Here is a 21,279-nt window from a genome sequence, read left to right on the forward strand (position 1 = left end):
GGCCAAGGCATGGATCAAAGCTGGCGAGACATTCAATGACATCATCAAGAGATATGCTGAACCTTATGTCAGAAAGGTGTTTTTGGGACCACATCGTGTCTATTGTCCTGCTAATAGCCTCCAGGGCCAAAAGACAAGTTCCTTACTTTTTCCCCCTTCCACTTGCCTCTTCCATTTTTGTGGTAATGCCGCAAGGTTGTAATTTTGGGTAGAGCAGACATTTACATATATTTGTGTTAGCTGCATGTGTGACATAACTCCACCAGTCCTATTTATGATATAATTTACAAAGATTATACCTTTTTTTTTATGTTATCAAAAATAAAGTTTTTTTATCAATTAGTATATTTGAGTTTAACAACAATATTTGTTGGATTATTTGATCTGTCTTTTCTGGTGGATTAAACAGAAATTCCAACCAACTTTCTATGGATTGTTAAACAAATTATGATATTTTGTAGATGATTTCCTTTTCAAATAACTGAAAATGAGCGATTGTAATCTGAACATAGGGGAAAAGGCCATTCTTGAACATGGGGTGAGACATTCTTACTAATTTGCTGGAGAACCAGTTTGGATTTAAGTGTAACTTTCGTATGACTGATGCCTTTAGTGAGAGGTCTAATGCTTTAATATTTAATCATTTCTGCCCTCCGAATTTTAGATTCATTATATAAATAGGCCCATGTGCACCTTCATCAGATGAACCGCAACATGTTGCCTAAAGCAATTTAATTCATGAATACATTTGAATGTTTTTAATATTGTGATAGTGAAGAGCAAAATAATCCTAACATTTCCAAATAAAAATCTGATTGATTTATCAAGACCAGTCCCCATGCTATGTCATTCAGTGAAATGTATTCCCATAGTAATTCGTTATGGATCCATTAATATATTTAAAGTCCCTAAACTCGGCAAGAGTATTGTCCTGCTGATAGTTGAAATAAACATCTGCATTTTGAAAGTATTTTTATCATTATTTTATTAACGAAAGCATAAAGATGTTGATGAAGAAATACTGTACAGTATATGCTTTACCCGACATTTTGCGGTTGCATGATGTTTCTAGTTAGAAATGTAAAACTTTGGAGTACTTAATAATTTGCAAGTTGGGGGGATTTTTTTCACACCTAGCTGAGCTATCCTTTTGTAAAGAGTCTATTGTCCTGCTAATAGCTCATCATGGAAACGTTGTTTGCACCCATAGGTTTCAGGCCTGCAGTAGGTTATAATAATCCATGCCTTCTGGGAATGTTTAAATGTCCTAAAGTTATGGGTGGAGTTAGAATTTTGGCTGTCAGAAGTATTAAAATCAACCAATGTCAGCCTTTAAATGCTTTATTATCCAAATGTTTAAAGTGTGTGTGGGCGATGGAGATAATGCATTTTACTTTTTTAAATATTAGAGCTTTCAGGAGGAACAGAAATTGGGTGTCAATTCATAAAACATGTGCCATGGAATCGGTACATCGGACATTTCTTCCCAACTATTTTGCAATCTATATGGCATAGCTGTAATTTTTTTGGTCCTTAAATTAATCTGGTATGTATTTTTATTTATCAAATTTTCTTTAACCATTTTTGGTCTTTAATGAAGGGCCGACAGACAAGTTCCTTACTTTTCCCCCCTTCCACTTGGTAAAGGTTCCAATTGATGAAGTAATTTCTTATTTCTAATTTCTGCCCTCCGAATTCATATTCATTTTATAAATAGGCCCTTTTAATTTTGTCTGGCTTGCCATTCCAAATAAAATGGAATATTAATGCTCATATATTTTAAACAGGTCGCTAGGTGTAGGCAAAACCATAAGGAAATGGGTAAACTTTGATATGACTAAAGAGTTAATCAAATTAATCAAATAGACAGGTGTTTTACTTTCCATGGTAGAAGATCTTAACTATTTTTGCTAACTTTCTATTAAAATTTATTGGAGTGAGATAATTTCTTTCTTTCGGGATATGTACAGTGAGGGAAAAAAGTATTTGATCCCCTGCTGATTTTGTAAGTTTGCCCACTGACCAAGAAATGATAAGTCTATACTTTTAATGGTAGGTTTATTTGAACAGTGAGAGACAGAATAACAACAAAAAAATCCAGAAAAACGCAAGTCAAAAATGTTATAAATTGATTTGCATTTTATTGAGGGAAATAAGTATTTGACCCCCTCTTAATCAGAAAGATTTCTGGCTCCCAGGTGTCTTTTATACAGGTAACGAGCTGAGATTAGGGGAGCACACTCTTAAAGGGAGTGCTCCTAATCTCAGTTTGTTACCTGAATAAAAGACACCTGTCCACAGAAGCAATCAATCAATCAGATTCCAAACTCTCCACCATGGCCAAGACCAAAGAGCTCTCCAAGGATGTCAGGGACAAGATTGTAGACCTACACAAGGCTGGAATGGGTTACAAGACCATCGCCAAGCAGCTTGGTGAGAAGGTGACAACAGTTGGTGCGATTATTCGCAAATGGAAGAAACACAAAATAACTGTCAATCTCCCTCAGCCTGGGGCTCCATGCAAGATCTCACCTCGTGGAGTTGCAATGATCATGCGAACGGTGAGCAATCAGCCCAGAACTACACGGGAGGATCTTGTCAATGATCTCAAGGCAGCTGGGACCATAGTCACCAAGAAAAAAATTGGTAACACACTACGCCGTGAAGGACTGAAATCCTGCAGCGCCCGCAAGGTCCCCCTGCTCAAGAAAGCACATATACATGCCCGTCTGAAGTTTGCCAATGAACATCTGAATGATTCAGAGGACAACTGGGTGACAGTGTTGTGGTCAGATGAGACCAAAATGGAGCTCTTTGGCATCAACTCAACTCGCCGTGTTTGGAGGAGGAGGAATGCTGCCTATGACCCCAAGAACACCATCCCCACCGTCAAACATGGAGGTGGAAACATTATGCTTTGGGGGTGTTTTTCAGCTAAGGTGACAGGACAACTTCACCGCATCAAAGGGACGATGGACGGGGCCATGTACCGTCAAATCTTGGGTGAGAACCTCCTTCCCTCAGCCAGGGCATTGAAAATGGGTTGTGGATGGGTATTCCAGCATGACAATGACCCAAAACACGGCCAAGGCAACAAAGGAGTGGCCCAAGAAGAAGCATATTAAGGTCCTGGAGTGGCCTAGCCAATCTCCACACCTTAATCCCATAGAAAATCTGTGGAGGGAGCTGAAGGTTCTAGTTGCCAAACGTCAGCCTCGAAACCTTAATGACTTGGAGAAGATCTGCAAAGAGGAGTGGGACAAAATCCCTCCTGAGATGTGTGCAAACCTGGTGGCCAACTACAAGAAATGTCTGGCCCCTGTGATTGCCATCAAGGGTTTTGCCACCAAGTACTACGTCATTTTTTGCAGAGGGGTCAAATACTTATTTCCCTCATTAAAATGCAATCATTTTATAACATTTTTGACTGTCACGTCCTGACCGACGACAACCGTGACATTGACATGCGTTTTTCTGGATTTTTTTGTTGTTATTCTGTCTCTCACTGTTCACATAAACCTACCATTAAAATTATAGACTGATCATTTCTTTGTCAGTGGGCAAACATACAAAATCAGCAGGGGATCAAATACTTTTTTCCCTCACTGTATGTTGCGTATGTCCACACCCCTGCCAGTCCATTTTATTGATAAACTACATGGTAATGTAAAAGTAGTATTTTTTTCTGATCCAAAACACAGAACACACACAACATGAGCAGATTAACTTGGTCAAAACAGTCAAAATATTATTTATTAAAGACTAGAAGAAAGAATGTTGGTACTTATTTATTTTGATCCAAAGCTATTAATGAGTGAATAATACAATAATAATTGGTATGACACGGCTCTCGGAACTCATTAAGATGCGGCTTCTAAATGAAAATATTTGCAGATCAATAAAATATCCTTGTACTGGAGATCTAATAAAATTTAGAGGATTGGAGGATTCTAAATGAATATCTAAGGGGCACTTTTCGTTAGGGCAAATCTGGTCTGTGAGAATATCTAAGGGGCTTTGATAACATTATAATGCAGGGTTAGTAATAATCATCGTTGGATAACAGATCGGATCTCGGAACTCATTAAGAGGCGGCTTTTATCTTAAATATGCTTTAAATGCTTTATTATCCAAATGTTTAAAGTGCGTGTGGGCCACAGAGAGAAACAAAATGGTGCAGTTTAAGGCCATGTGGCTGTGAGTGATGTGGGTGCTGGAGAGAACATAAATGAGTAAAAAATAAAATAAGGAAAAATAAAGCTTGTAACACGCATCTGATTATTCAATATTAGTAGGATTTATTTTATTTACATTCTTCATTGTAACCACAATGTCACAAATAATTGAACACACACAGCATTAGCAGATTAACTTGGTCAAAACATTTATTTATTAAAGACTATCAGACTGAAAACACCTCCATTCATTTACGAAAAGATAGTCAATTTGTGCCACAGTTTAGACTACCGATAGATCAGAGTTCTAACTCCCCCTTGTGATAGTGTGGTGCAATGACAGAATGCCACAATCTACCACTAATGGTCACAGCATAAGCTCAAAACTTTTAAAGGAAGAACCACTGTACCCAAGAAGACTCAACGCTGTAATCGCTGCCAAAGATGCTTCAATAAAGTACAGAGTAAAGGGTCTGAATACTTATGTAAATGTGATATCTGTTTTTTATTTAAAATACATTTGCTAAAATTTCAAAAAAACAAATTTGCTTTGTCATTATGGGGTATTGTGTGTAGATTGATGAGGAAAAAATATTTAATCAACTTTACAATAAGGCTGTAACGTAACAAAATGTGGAAAAAGTCAAGGGGTCTGAATACTTTCCAAATGCACTGTAAAATGGTAACAACACGACCATGTATTTCCAGGAGACATGCAGTACCAGCAAATCTTCTGCAAGAGGTCCAAACACTTGGTGGTTAAGGTCTACGAGCCCTACACCACTTCCAGCAGACTTACCAAACTGGCCTTACACCGCAGACAGGACAATACCATTCGCCACAGGCACTCTGCTTCCACAGCCCAGCATGCCTAAAACCATTGCCAGTGTACCGAAGCTGTATAAAGGACCATGAAATAAATATGTATATCAATCTCCTAAAAATGTGTCTGCCTTTATGCATTCACAGAAGATATTTATATAATCTCCCAGGGCTCTGTAGCATCAAACAGATGTTAGACATTCAGATATATCCAAAGAATGTTTATTTGTCAAAATCTAAAATACAGGGGAGTGTACAATATTTAAGGCTAACTCAAAAAGGTAACTGGGTATTCAACAAGAATGTTATATTGTAAAAGTAACATGCCAAAAAAAACAGAATGAACAGTACATCTTAGTGTGTCTCAGGTGTAGTAAAGTGCAGAGAACTGTAGCTACAGATTGTTACAGATAATGTGATTGAACCAAAGATTTTTGGTGTCCATTACTGGGCGTTACAGAATAGGTACTGTTTCGTGTAGCACAGCCTAAGCTTGGCGATGCTGTCTTTGTCCTCTCCTCAAAACAGGAGTCTCAAAATGTCCATGTCCAGTTGCAGGGCGTCCGTTTGAATAAAAAAATGCTTTAGAGTTAAAATAAACAATTGTTTTGCTCAATGAAGTAATCCAACAATATACGGGGTGGCAGGTAGCCTGGCGGGTAGGAGCGTTGGGACAGTAACCGAAAGGTTGCTGGATCGAATCACTAAGCTGACAAGGTAAAAATCTGTTGTTCTGCCCCTGAGCAAGGCAGCTAACCCACTCTTCCCCGGGCGCTGATGATGTCAATTAAGGCAGCCCCCCCTCACCTCTCTGATTCAGAGACGTGCAGGGGGCTGCCTTAATCAAACGGGTTAAATGCAGAAGGCACATTTCAATTGTACAGCTGACTAGGTATCCCCTTTTCCTTTCTTGTCTATTTCAATTGTTCTGTCATTGATCGAGACAAGTGAGTGTCCACCCCAAAGTGCCGCATGTCATGATGACAGACACCTGTCTCGATCAATGAGAGAAGACTTGAAATATACATGATGGCGCCATACACATTGTTGGATTACTTCATGGAGCTAATAAAGTATTTTTTTTTAATATCTGAGTGTTTTCTAAATACAAACTGACCCCCTGCAACTGGACACAGACATTTTATGAGATTCATGATTCCACGAATCAAGACTGCGTCGCCAAGTTAAGGTTGGTCAAAAATGATGTGCTACACCAAACATTACCTATCCTGTAACTCAGAGTAATGGATATCACATTTGCATAAATCACATTATCTGGTTTAATAATCTGCAGCTAAGAGAACTTGTGATCAACAGATGATGGGGGAGGTGGTCATGATGAAAGTACCATTCCAAAGAAACATACAGTAAGTTCAGGGAACACTTTTACAGCTGTGGGAGGTATATTTTCAAAATCAAACTGCCATTCATCTCCTTTTGAGTCATCTTCTGCTTGAAATCTAGCATAATGTCCAATCCATTGAAAAGTATACCGTTCACAGTATACAGTTCTGCTACAATGACATACGCAGGCCAAGGAATTATTTTTCTCTCCAAGAATCCACTTCAGAAAGAAGCCCAGGCATCACACAGTATTGTATGTAAGACAGAAATATATAATAAATTATACATTGCACAGTTTGAACGACAGTTGAAATATGCCAGCATAACTCCATGTGTGTAGACTAGTTGAACATGAATACATGTGCATAGGCACAGAGAATACATTTAGAACAATATCTAGCCTAATAGAAAGAAATATGGCATAACCCTCAACCTTTGCACAGTGACCAGACCATACAAATGTACCTAGGTAGGTAGGGAAGGAAGACAGTATCTAGCTACAGCCATAGTATTTTTCATAGTAAAACAACCTTATCTGTTTAAGATATTTACAGCAGTTAGATTGTTGCATTATTGTTTCTCCTCACTGTTAGCTAGTAAACTTTGCTAGCTAGCTTGCTGGATGGACAATACTTGCTTTTTACAACTGTTTGGAGTTCTATGCCTATAATTTTGTGATTTTTAAATGCATCAATGGTCATAATCATAACCAATGTCAACGCTCATCAATGATGTTACATAGCTAGCTAGTAAAACTATTTACAGTTGCTGATGTTACACATTCCCTAAAAAGATACAATGGGAGGCCTGGCGCATAGTAACAAGTTAGCAGGTGCCAGGTTAACTAGCTAGCCAACTTCAGTCATGTGCTAACATTTGCTAGTAAATCTAGCTTTAGGTGGCTGGTTGTAATGTTATAGCTTGCTGTTTAGTAGCCATATTTAGTAGCCATATCTTTGACTAAAAAGAGAAGAGATAGTTAAAATAATTTGAGAGGCACACAGCGATGTGGTACAGAGCTCAATTTGGCCTCTGCATGTCTACGGAAGCTCCGCAATTGCTTCACACCATCCAGACGGCGCCTACACCATCTATACGGTGCCTCCGACGACATTTTCAGATCAAGTATAAATTGGCTCTTACACACAAGCTAGCTAGCTAGCTAGTTAGTTATAAAATATTTGTATTCATCCCTGCTAGTTAGCAATGTTAGCTAACATTATCTAAATTGGTAGCTAGCCAAAAGTCAGCTGGCTATCTAGCTAGCTCTCTTCATTCAGGTGGATAGCAAATCATTTAAATTTACAGCAAACATTAGATATTCAGACGTTGGATCTAATGTATGAATTGTTCCCTTACCCCGGCTCTTTATTGAAATCCTTCGTCAACTTTGTTGGGTCCATTAAAGTTTTCTTGTTGAAATCAACTCACTGCTTGTGGAGAGCCTTGCCATTTCTTTAACCTGTTAGGGCTAGGGGGCAGTATTGACACGGCCGGATAAAAAACGTACCCGATTTAATCTGGTTACTACTCCTGCCCAGTAACTAGAATATGCATATACGTTTTTGGCTTTGGATAGAAAACACCCTAAAGTTTCTAAAACTGTTTGAATGGTGTCTGTGAGTATAACAGAACTCATATGACAGGCCAAAACCTGAGAAGATCCCATGCAGGAAGTGGCCTGTCTGACAAGTTGTGTTTCATCTTGGCTCTTTTTATTGAAGACTGAGGATCTTTGCAATAACGTGACACTTCCTACGGCTCCCATAGGCTCTCAGAGCCCGGGAAAAAGCTGAACGATATCGAGGCAGCTTCTGGCCAAAACACTTTATCGCGTTTGGCAAGTGGCCGATCAGAGTACTATGGGCTTAGGTGCGTGCCCGAGTCGACCCCATGCTTTATTTTCTTTCGTCTGTTTACCTAAACGCAGATTCCCGGTCGGAATATTATCGCTTTTTTATGAGAAAAATGGCATAAAAATTTATTTTAAACAGCGGTTGACATGCTTCGAAGTACGGTAATGGAATATTTAGAATTTTTTTGTCACGATTGCGCCATGCTCGTCACCCTTATTTACCCTTTCGGATAGTGTCTTGAACGCACGAACAAAACGCCGCTGTTTGGATATAACTATGGATTATTTTGAACCAAACCAACATTTGTTATTGAAGTAGAAGTCCTGGGAGTGAATTCTGACGAAGACAGCAAAGGTAATAACATTTTTCTTATAGTAAATGTGACTTTGCTGAGTGCTAAACTTGCTGGGTGTCTAAATAGCTAGCCCTGTGATGCCGGGCTATCTACTGAGAATATTGCAAAATGTGCTTTCACCGAAAAGCTATTTTAAAATCGGACATATCGAGTGCATAGAGGAGTTCTGTATCTATAATTCTTAAAATAATTGTTATGCTTTTTGTGAACGTTTATCGTGAGTAATTTAGTAAATTCACCAGCAGTGTTCGGTGGGAATGCTAGTCACATGCTAGTCACATGCTAATGTAAAAAGCTGGTTTTTGATATAAATATGAACTTGATTGAACAAAACATGCATGTATTGTATAACATAATGTCCTAGGGTTGTCATCTGATGAAGATCATCAAAGGTTAGTGCTACATTTAGCTGTGGTTTGGGTTTATGTGACATTATATTATAGCTTGAAAAATGGGTGTCTGATTTTTTCTGGCTGGGTACTCTGCTGACATAATCTAATGTTTTGCTTTCGTTGTAAAGCCTTTTTGAAATCGGACAGTGTGGTTAGATTAACGAGAGTCTTGTCTTTAAAATGGTGTAAAATAGTCATATGTTTGAAAAATTATAGTTTTTGCATTTTTGAGGAATTTGAATAACGCGCCACGGGATTACACTGGCTGTTGAGTAGGTGGGACGCAAGCGTCCCACCTAGCCCATAGAGGTTAAGACTGCACTTGAAAAATAACCACATCAATGTTAACAGTTCAAAATTGGATTTGATTTCATTGGATGTTCCCTCCGATGGAGCCTCCGCACCATCTCACCAATAGCCAATGAAGTTACTTTGAGGGAATACTGACACTACTGTAAACTGTCAGACACAATGTGTCAAATGTGTCAGAATATATTCAAGCACCTGGATTCATTGTGTCAAACACTGCCACTATTTATCAGAAACGGACATAGAATCTGACACATTTCAAGCTGATACACTTCGAAACTCCACTATTTAGATCTGAAACATTTGATGTCAAGACAAAATGACACTGTCAGACACACTTTGATACAGGTCATTTTATGCAGTGGTACTAGCTGCAGCTCCACAGCTCATGTTCTACAGGCTCCTGAGAGTGTGAAGAGACAGTCTACATCCCTCCTAGGAAGATTGTGTGTGTGAGTTTGCATGTGTGTATGTGTGTGCGTGTGCGTGTCTCATACTGTGTGTGTGTGTGTGTGCCTGCGTTAATTATTTCTGTGTGTTTCTGTGTATTTCTCTATGTGTGTTCTTGTCAGACCAACACAGCAGCCCAGAAATAAGCTCTCTCTCTCTGTGTACGAACTAAGAAGGGGGGATCGGTTACTACACCACACAATGTGCCCTCCCCTGCTTCCAAACCAGAGAGAATGCCAACACTAACAATTAAAGTTGAGCCCGCTGTGATCCTGGCCTTATTCTTTCATTACGGATCAGCAACAGCAGGGGTTCTAGTTAGTTTCCTCGGCTGGTTGAGGAAATTAATGGGCTGGGATGCGACTGCGGGGCAGAGAGGAGGCGCTGGGGAGCCTGATGAGTCCGGCATCTCGTAGAGGCTCCTGGCAGGGAGGCTCTCTCGATCTCTCATTTCTCATCTGTTTAATCTCATCCTTTCTTTTTCACTTCTCTCTCTGTCGCTCTGTCAGTCGCACTCTTTCTGTCTGTCTGCCTCTCTTTCCTCTTGCATCTCACTCTCTCCTCTGTTCTCCTTTGTTTCTCTCTCTTTCTCATCACAATCACTTCTCTGTCCCAGTATATCTCCCTTTCAGTAAATTCGGTCAATCGGCCTTCTCTGTTATAGCTACAGTATACTGGAATGCAATGCCCATGGACTTGAGAAGCTGCACTGATTATTGTGCTTTTACATTTAAATTTAAGGAATACCTGGGATAGGATAAAGTAATCCTTCTAACCCCCCCCCCCAAAAAAAAGATATAGATGTACTATTGTAAAGTGGTTGTTCCACTGGATATCATAAGGTGAATGCACCAATTTGTAAGTCGCTCTGGATAAGAGCGTCTGCTAAATTATGTAAATGTAAATGTAAATGTAAATAGAAAACATGGCTTCAAATCTATACACATGAGTTATCTCTGGTTCCTCATGTGTTTTATTTTTATTTAACCATTATTTAAATGAGAACACATTCTCATTTACTGCAACGACCTGGGGAATAGTTACAGAGGAGAGGAGATGAATGAGCCAATTGTAAACTGGGGCCGATTAGGTGCCATGATGGCCAGAGTGGGAATTTTGCCAGGACACCAGTGTTAACACCCCTACTCTTACAATAAGTGCCATGGGATCTTTAGTGACCACAGAGTGTCAGGACACCCGTTTAACGTCCAATCCGAAGGGCGGCACTCTACACAGGGCAATGTCCCCAATCACTGCCCTGGGGCATTGGGATATATTTTTTTAGGGTGCCTCCTACTGGGCCTCCAACACCACTTCCAGCAGCACCTGGTCTCCCCCTGTATATGTAATACGACAGTTGATTATAGGGTTGTTGTTGTTGTTAAAATGATATATTATTGGATGTAATGTATTTCTATTTTGTTTTAGTCAGTATTTGTATTGTGGCTGTGTAATTGACCTCACCTGCCCTGCGACTACAGGGGCAAATGAGCTTTTGGCTAACCCCGGCACAATCTTTTTTTTTACATTTACAAGGATGTTGCATTATTGTAATATTGACGTTGATTAATGTGCATTGTCCCCTAAATAAATAAATAAAATAAATCATTTAGTCAGTATGCTGGAGGAACAAGTGATCCCCTGTGGTATTCTCTACTATTCTCCATCACACTCCTTCTCTTATTTGGCTCCCGAGTGGCGCAGCGGTCTAAGGCACTGCATCTCAGTGCTAAAGGCATCACTACAGACATCCTGGTTTGAATCCAGGTTGTATCACAACCGGCCGTGATTGGGAGTCCCACAGAGCCGTGCCCGATTGGCCCAGCGTCGTGGCCAGTGTAGGCCATCATTGTAAATAAGAATTTGATCTTAACTGACTTGCCTAGTTAAATAAAGGTAAAATTAAAAAAATAGATGCATCTCTCAGCGGTGCAGCATACAGTAGGAGCTAAAGGTGAGGGAAGGTGGGAGGGTGGGAATGGGCTCTTAGCGCATATACTACTATTTAATGACATGCTATTTTATAACAGTGCTAGTGAGAGTTGGTGGAGAGGATTGCAAAAAAAACAACATGCTGTAACTGCTATTATGAATATTATGCTATTGCTATAACAATTTTATAACAGATCTACTGCTAGTAGTGACAGCCTACTGGTTTATAGGGAGTGAATGGGGTCCCAATAACAAATGCATGCATAGAAAAGTATTTTTGATATTGGCCGGTTCACTGTCCTCCAAACGTGGCCAGAAAACATTCTCATATCCCTTCAGTTTGTTCTTCCATTCATTTACCTTGGTTGTACCAGCGTCACAATTCTTCATCCTCTGCCCTGTAATGAAGTTTTTCATTCAAGATGCCAAGCCCTGACTGGCGATCAGGTTTAAGCCGTCAAGGACACAGACAGAGGTGTGGGCCCTAGTCAAAAGTAGTGCACTATATAGGAAATAGAGTTCCATTTGGGATGCAGTGAGTGAATGCTTGAGAGGAGCTTAAGAGAGCTCTGTGCTTTGAATAATACAACTTCATTCCTCCATCACTGTGTCTGTGCGTGTGTGTGTGTGTGTGTGTGTGTGTGTGTGTGTGTGTGTGTGTGTGTGTGTGTGTGTGTGTGTGTGTGTGTGTGTGTGTGTGTGTGTGTGTGTGTGTGTGTGTGTGTGTGTGTGTGAGAATAATAATACAACACAACTGTGGGAAGCATTGGAGACAACATGGGCCAGTATCCCTGTGGAAGGCTTTAATGCCCTGACAAATTGAGGCTGTTCTGAGGGCAAAGGAGGGCTGGGAGGGGGTGCATGTGCCCCGCGGGCCACCAGTTACCCATCCCTGATATACAGTGGTTCCTCCTTTAAAAGTTGCGAGCTTACACCGCGGGACTTAGAGGTATCCAGCATCATGGCTTCATTACTCCAGACCACCACATGGGGGAGTTAGAGCGCTCATACATTTGGGTCCCAAGGTTTTTATATGACCAATCATATCAAGTGGTTCCAATGACGAATTTGACGGGAGCCACCCGTCCCTGGTGACTTTCTTCAGCAAAGATGGCTGACAAAACATTACGGAGGAAGCAAATGTAAGTAGTTATAACGTCATGAGTCAAGCAAAACATTTACAATTGAGAGGAATATGTTAGTTAATGAAGAGACAAACGTATGTGCATATTTTATTGTCATAAAGTTAATTTACGAAAATTGCGATTTAGCAAGTTAGCTGACTAACTAACATTAGCCAGCTAGCTAGCTAGTGTTATGACATGAGTATGCATTTTTGATTTGTGTTGTTTAATGTTTTAGGGACTCCTGAGAAAACCAGCAAACCAGGCTGACGTCTTGTGAAATACTGGATGTAAAGAATCTAGCTAGCTAAAGCATTTACTGCAAATTGAATATACAATTATGTTAGCTTGCCTTGCTTAAATTTGCCATGCAATACAGCTGAAGTAACATAGCGAGCTAACTATTTATTTGCTAATTGTGTAGTGGAGGATAAAATTAAGGTATGCCAATGGATGTGTAGCTAGCTACAGTATGTAGCCCATCTGTGTATGGACCCTAAAACCTTAGGTTCTGAACTAATATTCATACCAATCTATAAACCTCAGCTTTCATAGTTGTTGTATCGACGTCAAGTCTGAATGGCATTAATGCAGCCTATGGCTTGAGTAGAATATAATAACTGTATTGTGCCAAGGATGCAAGTCCTATATTCATGTACTGTAGTTATTAACACACATGAGATCCCCACATTGTAGCCTGTACATTGAATATATTCACTGATCATGTATTCTTCCTTGGCAAATAAAGGTGCGGTTCAGGTATGAATCTGTGTGAGACATTATTTTTCAGTCATGTCTAACACCAGGTGTATCAAACTCCATTCTTTGAATGATGCTGTGTCTGCATGTACAGTATATATTACAATTATACACTTCAACAGTGTTTACCACTCCTGCTCCTGGGACATCAATGATTACACAATGTAACAATGCAATAGACTAGAAACATGATTTAAGTAAAGGCTGATTTGTAATTCATATATACAGAAATACACCTATGCATATCTAACTCCCTTCATCTGAATTAATCTGAGGATACAGGATATGTGTAGTATTCCAATGAGATACTTAATTTCAACCAGTGGAGAATGTGAAACACTTTATTGAAAGTTCATTATCCAGGTATTATAAATACATAATACATGCACTATAAATATTATAATTGTAATGTTATCCTCTCTGGGCTAGGCGGGACGAATTCGTCCCACCTACGTAACAGCCAGTTGAATCCTGTGGCGCGATTTTCAAAACCTTTGAAATGCTATTACTTCAATTTCTCAAACATATGACTATTTTACAGCTATTTAAAGACAAGACTCTCGTTAATCTAACCACACTGTCCGATTTCAAAAAGGCTTTACAACGAAAGCAAAACATTAGATTATGTCAGCAGAGTACCAAGCCAGAAATAATCAGACACCCATTTTTCAAGCTAGCATATAATGTCACCAAAACCCAGAAGACAGCTAAATGCAGCACTAACCTTTGATGATCTTCATCAGATGACAACCCTAGGACATTATGTTATACAATACATGCATGTTTTGTTCAATCAAGTTCATATTTATATCAAAAACCAGCTTTTTACATTAGCATGTGACGTTCAGAACTAGCATACCCCCCACAAACTTCCGGCGAATTCACTAACAATTTATTAAATTACTCATGATAAACGTTCACAAAAAGCATAACAATTATTTTAAGAATTATAGATACAGAACTCCTCTATGCACTCGATGTGTCCGATTTTAAAATAGCTTTTTGGTGAAAGCACATTTTGCAATATTCTAAGTACATAGCCCAGGCATCACGGGCTAGATATTTAGACACCCGGCAAGTTTAGCACTCACCAATATCAGGTTTACTATTATAAAAGTTTGATTACCTTTTGTTGTCTTCGTCAGAATGCACTCCCAGGACTGCTACTTCAATAACAAATGTTGGTTTGGTCCAAAATAATCCATCGTTATATCCGAATAGCGGCGTTTTGTTCGTGCGTCCCAGACACTATCTGAAATGGTAAATCAGGGTCGCGCGCATGGCGCAATTCATGACAAAAAAAATCTAATTATTCCATTACCGTACTTCGAAGCATGTCAACCGCTGTTTAAAATCGATTTTTATGCCATTTTTCTCGTAAAAAAGCAATAATATTCCGACCGGGAATGTCCATTTAGCTAAACAGAGGAAAGTAAACAAAGCTTTTGGTCGACGCGGGCACGAGCCTGAGTCTCACAGTACTGTAACCAGCCACTACCCAAACGCGCTACTTTTTTTCAGCCAGAGCCTGCAAAGCCACGATTCAGCTTTTTACCGCCTTCCGAGACCCTATGGCAGCCGTAGGAAGTGTCACGGGACAGCTAAGGTCCTCACTCTTCAATAAACAGAGACAAGAAGAACGACACCTTGTCAGACAGGCCACTTCCTGCATGAAACCTCAGTTTTTTTGCCTGCCAAATGAGTTCTGTTATACTCACAGACACCATTCAAACAGTTTTAGAAACTTTAGGGTGTTTTCTATCCATATGTAATAAGTATATGCATATTCTAGTTACTGGGTAGGAGTGGTAACCAGATTAAATCGGGTACGTTTTTTATCCGGCGGTGTAAATACTGCCCCCTAGCCCTAACAGGTTATATTATAAATACAAGTTCAATCTGTACTTCAATGCACATATGGTATGCATTATAAAAACAGAGTTTGAAAGAGAAGGTGGGGAGGGAGGTGTAGAAGACAGAAAAGGAAAGAGGTTAAACAGAGGAGCAGGGAAGACAGCATATGAACTAATGAATTACAGTGCTACCCTAATATTCTCTCAGTTTATGACAATTACATAGTGTCTCTTGCGGTGTCTCCTAACCAGACTTGGACTCCCAGTCGGCCCAAAGGTTATCTTAAGAGCGGGTAAGGTGGCGATGACGGGACTGGCTTCCTCTCTCATATCAAAACATACCTGCAGACGAGAGACAGAAGGATAGAGAGATAGCATGATTAAAACTTCTTATGGATCATTGGGACGCTACTGTCCCACCTGGCCAACATCCGGTGAAATTGCAGAGCACCAAATTCAAATTACAGAAATCGTAATATTAAGCTTTGTTTTATTTATTCTAACATGGTCAGTCATCATAATCATCAGGAGGTGAAATGCAAAACTGACCTTGGATCATTAACTCTGGGACTACTACATCTCTATTTCAATGTAAAGCATCTCTTTAGTAATAATAATTCCTGTAGTGAAGACATCACAACTATGAAATCAGTTAAGAACAAATTCTTATTTACAAGGACAGCCTACTCCTTCCTCCCCATCGGGAGATTGAACCCCGGTCTCCCGTCTGCACGACACAGGGATTCTTTAGCTAAATAGCCCGGTACTGTACTGCCAACCGTCACGTTGTACAGCGCCATATTTTCCATTCCATCCTAACAGAAACCCAGAAGGATTTTCATTTTTCATGGAATAGAAACACCATAATATGAATCAAATTAATTAAGCAAGTACCAGTCAAAAGTTTGGGCACACCTACTTATTCTAGGATTTTTCTATATTTTTACTATTTTCTACATTGTGGAATAATAGTGAAGACATCACAACTATGAAATAACACATATGGAATCAGTTAAGAACAAATTATTATTTACAAGGACAGCCTACTCCTTCCTTCCGGTAGGAGAATTGAACCCCAGTCTCCCGCGTGCCTGCAATATGGAAGACTATCGAATGGTCCTCAAAGATGCCCTCTGGTGGTCAAACTAGCACTAACTTGCATTAACAGAAAAAATGGCTGACGATTAAATGATGTACCACAGAATGCTGCGGCAGCCCGCAAGGTGTGCCGCAGTATGATGCAACTTTTAAAGGAGGAACCACTGATTGAAGTGGATTTAACAAGTGACATCGAAAAAGGTTTATAGCTTTTACCTGGATTCACCTGGTCAGTCATGTCATGGAAAGAGCACTGGTTCTTAATGCTTTGTATACTCAATGTTCTACCAAGTATATTACGTTCATGTTTTTATGTCTCTCTCACATGCTTGCTCGATTGTTTTCTTCTTTATTTTTTGTATACCTCTTTCCTCTCCCTCGCTCTACGTCTCTCTTTCCTTCCCTCCTATCTGTCTCTCTCCCTCTATCTTTCTCCTGCCTTTCTTTCCTTCCCCTCTCTCACACTCTCTAATCTTTCTCTCCTGTGTGTTACAGCTGGGGACTGAGTGGACTGCTCCAGGGGAGTTCAGCAAGTTCAGGTCCCAGTCCTCAAAGTCTGTGCAGTAAGTACCTGTGACAACACACACATGCACACACACAGAGGGATACACAGAAAAGCGGAAAGCAGCATAGTTTTCACCAACAATTTGTTGCATCTGATGCAGACCATGCAGAGTGAACTTGGAAGTCTAAGCTGTCAACAATAACAGCCCCAACAATAACAACACCAAACATAGCTAATCAGGACAATGAGCCTCTCAATTCAATTACATTTCAATTTAAGGGGCTTTATTGGAATGGGAATCATATGTTTACATTAAACAAAGCAAGTGAAATAGATAAACAAAAGTGAAATAAACAATACAAAATGAAAAATACAAATTACACTCACAATAGTTCCAAAAGAATAAAGACATTTCAAATGTCATATTATGTCTATATACAGTGTTGTAACAATGTGCAAATAAGGTACAAAATGTCAAATAAATAAACATAAATATGGGTTGTATTTACAATGGTGTTTGATCTTCAATGGTTGCCCTTTTCTGAGTCTGTACATAGTCCAAAGCTTTCCTTAATTTTGGATCAGTCACAGTGATCAGGTATTCTGCCACTGTGTACTGTCTATTTCGGGTGAAATAGAATTCTAGTTTGCCCTGTTTTATTTGTTAATTCTTTCCAGTTTGTCAAGTAATTATATTTTTGTTTTCTTGTGATTTGGTTGTGTCTAATTGTGTTGCTGTCCTGGGGCTCTGTGGAGTCTGTTTGTGTTTGTGAACAGAGACCCAAAAATGCATGAAATGGATGCATTCACTACTGTAAGTCGCTCTGGATAAGAGCGTCTGCTAAATGACTAAAATGTAAAAAATGCTTACCCAGACACACTTGTCTAAATTGATGGGTCATATGAAAGAAATGCTATAACCCCCAGCCACATCCAGTGGTGGAAGAAGTACTAAATTGTCATACTTGAGTAAAAGTAAAGATACCTTAATAGAAAATGACTCAAGTAAAAGTCACCCAGTAAAATACTACTTGAGTAAAAATCTGAAAGTATTTGGTTTTAAAAATACTTAAGTACCAAAAGTAAATGAAATTGCTAAAATGTACTTAAGTATCAAAAGTAAAAGTATACATCATTTCAAATTCTTTATATTAAATCAGACGGACCAATTTTAGTAAAACATTTTGGGTGTTAGGGAAAATGTATGGAGTAAAAAGTACATTTTTTTTTTTTCAGGATGTAGTGAAGTCAAAGTTATGTACAGATACCCCCCACAAATACTTAAGTAGTACTTTAAAGTATTTTTACTGAAGTATTTTACACCACTGCCCAAATGCCTTCACACCATACATTAGCATACTTTATATACGGTTACACACACCCCTGTCACATAGTGTACCATACATAAGTTAAGGCCATGCATCCTGAGTTGAAACCTGCGTGAGGTGCACATGTACAGATGAATGCGCCATATATTTATGTAGGGGAACACTTGATACGGTCACATGATATTTTTGTGGTACGTTACAAAATCATGTTTCGACTACACATAGAAAAATATTGATATATAAAATGAATATTAATAAGTCTTGCTAAGTGGATGGGTCTCTACAGAAGGTGCAAACGGTACAGCCAAATGGTTACTTGCATAGTAGCAATATCAGAAGTAGATACTGTATATATATATATATATATATATTTATTTTTTATTTTTTATATTGACACTATGTACAAGAACAATTTTAATAATGATATCAGTGATAGACGAGGTAGTTATATGCATACAATCAGAGGTAGTGGCTGAGCACCAGGATTTAAAAAAAGTCATTTGAATAGAGGAACTGCAGATAGTGCTGATGACTGGTCCGTCCTAACCACGCATGAACAAGGGACTCTATATTCAGAGAGCCTGTTTCTCTCCTGCCCTTGACTTTGGTGCAGGGCATGTGATGTCCATAGCCTCTTCATCGCAAAACTCCTTGATCTTCTCAAAAACATAAGTTTGTCTAGCTGTGTCCAGTCCAGGTGGTGCTTGTACAGGCAGACCATCTATGGGAGGAAGGATGTCAGCGTTGCGCAGCAGCTGAAACCTGATCCCGACTGAGTCCGAACACTCCTTGGCGACAACAACACCAGGCTCCAGAGCATCGAAGCTGTAAAACAGGACATAACAAAAAAAATGTAGAGTACATTACAACCTTGCACAACATCAATTCCCCTCCCGAGTTTAGATAAGAAGAATAACCTCATACAATGAAAATGACATTCACCTGAAGTGCTGGTATTGCTTGATCTGTGGCAGAGGCCTGAAGTACGGAGTTAGGTGTTGTTGCCAGCCATAGCTTTCCACCAGCACCGTTCCATCCTCTAGTCCAACCAGCTGTGGGATGTTGACCCCTGTCACAGTGCTGTCCTTCATAACACCAGCAATCTCAGACAAAGTGTTCACTCTGGTCTTTCTGGAGGGCCGCTTGATGAGGTCGGTGGTAAACTTGGTGTGGCCTGTGATCAGGAAGTGAAGGTCCAGCCTGTGATGGAGCTTGTGCATGGTTCGCCAGGCACAGTACCAGAGCACAAACTTGTTATTGTTTTGGCCACTGCAGTAATCACAATTCAGGTCCACACGTGTTTCCCCAACTCCGTAGTTGATGAAGAAATGGTGTATGTAGTTGATGACTGCGCTGCTGCCTTCGCTGGATGACATGCCTTCAATCAATCAATAAGAAGGATAGTATACCTGCAAACAACAAAAGAACATTAAGATAAATTACGATTAATTGTCTCACCCCTGTAAATTTGTCTTTACACAGCACAGTGAAGTGTATTTGGCTGCCTCCCATACATACATACATACATACATACATACATACATACATACATACATACATACATACATACATACATACATACATATATAGTTGAAGTCGAAATTTTACATACACCTTAACCAAAGATTTTTTTAAACTCAGTTTTTCCCAATTCCTGACATTTAATCCGAGTAAAAATTACCTGTTTTAGGTCAGTTAGGATCAGCACTTTATTTTGAGAATGTGAAATGTCAGAATAATGGTAGAGAGAATAATTTATTTCAGCTTTTATTTCTTTCATCACATTCCCAGTGGGTCAGACGTTTACATACACTCAATTAGTATTTGGTAGCATTGCCTTTAAATTGTTTAACTTGGGTCAAACGTCACAGGTAGCCTTCCACAAATCAAATGTATTTATAAAGCCCTTCTTACATTAGCTGATATCTCAAAGTGCTGTACAGAAACCCAGCCTAAAACACAAAACAGCAAGCAATGCAGGTGTAGAAGCACGGTGGCTAGGAAAAACTCCCTAGGAAGGCCAGAACCTAGGAAAAAACCAGGCCATGAGGGGTGGCAGGTCCTCTTCTGGCTGTGCCGGGTGGAGATTAACAAGCTTCCCACAATAAGTTGGGTGAATTTTAGCCCATTCCTCCTGACAGAACTGGTGTAACTGAGTCAATTTTGTAGTCCTCCTTGCTCGCACACACTTTCAGTTCTGCCCACAAATGTTCTATAGGATTGAGGTCAGGGCTTTGTGATGGCCACTCCAATACCTTGACTTTGTTGTCCTTAAGCCATTTTGCCACAACTTTGGAAGTATGCTTGGGGTCATTGTCCATTTGGAAGACCCAGTTGCGACCAAGCTTTAACTTCCTGACTGATGTCTTGAGATGTTGCTTCAATATATCCACATAATTTTCCATCGTCATGATGCCATCTATTTTGTGAAGTGCCCAGTCCCTCCTGCAGCAAAGCACCCCTACAACATGATGCTGCCACCCCCGTGCTTCACGGTTGGGATGTTGTTCCTCGGCTTGCAAGCCTCCCCCTTTTTCCTCCAAACATAACGATGGTCATTATGGCCAAACATTTCTATTTTTGTTTCATCAGACCAGAGGACATTTCTCCGAAAAGCATGATCTTTGTCCCCATGTGCAGTTGCAAACCGTAGTCGGTCTTTTTTATGGCGGTTTTGGAGCAGTGGCTTCTTCCTTGCTGAGTGGCCTTTCAGGTTATGTCGATATAGGACTCGTTTTACTGTGGATATAGATACTTTTGTACCTGTTTCCTCTAGCATCTTCACAAGGTCCTTTGCTGTTGTTCTGGGATTGATTTGCACTTTTTGCACCAAAGTACATTCATCTCTAGGAGACAGAACGCGTCTCCTTCCTGAGCGGTATGACAGCTGCATGGTCCCATGGTGTTTATACTTGCGTACTATTGTTTGTACAGATGAACGTGATACCTTCAGGCATTTGGAAAATGCTCCCAAGGA

The 21,279-nt window shown here is 39.7% G+C and overlaps 1 protein-coding gene across 1 annotated transcript in view; it reads left to right on the forward strand.

Annotated features, from left to right (window-relative positions):
- The window catches only part of b4galnt4a (beta-1,4-N-acetyl-galactosaminyl transferase 4a), a 497,908-nt gene that overhangs the window by 328,460 nt on the left and 148,169 nt on the right, over positions 1 to 21,279 (forward strand). Inside the window, exon 7 of the mRNA XM_014123877.2 lies at positions 16,965 to 17,032. Coding sequence (XP_013979352.2) covers positions 16,965 to 17,032 — 68 coding nt within the window. The remainder of the gene's footprint in view (positions 1 to 16,964; positions 17,033 to 21,279) is intronic.

Source organism: Salmo salar, chromosome ssa10 (genome assembly GCF_905237065.1).
Source record: "Salmo salar chromosome ssa10, Ssal_v3.1, whole genome shotgun sequence".
Taxonomy (NCBI): Eukaryota; Metazoa; Chordata; class Actinopteri; order Salmoniformes; family Salmonidae; genus Salmo; species Salmo salar.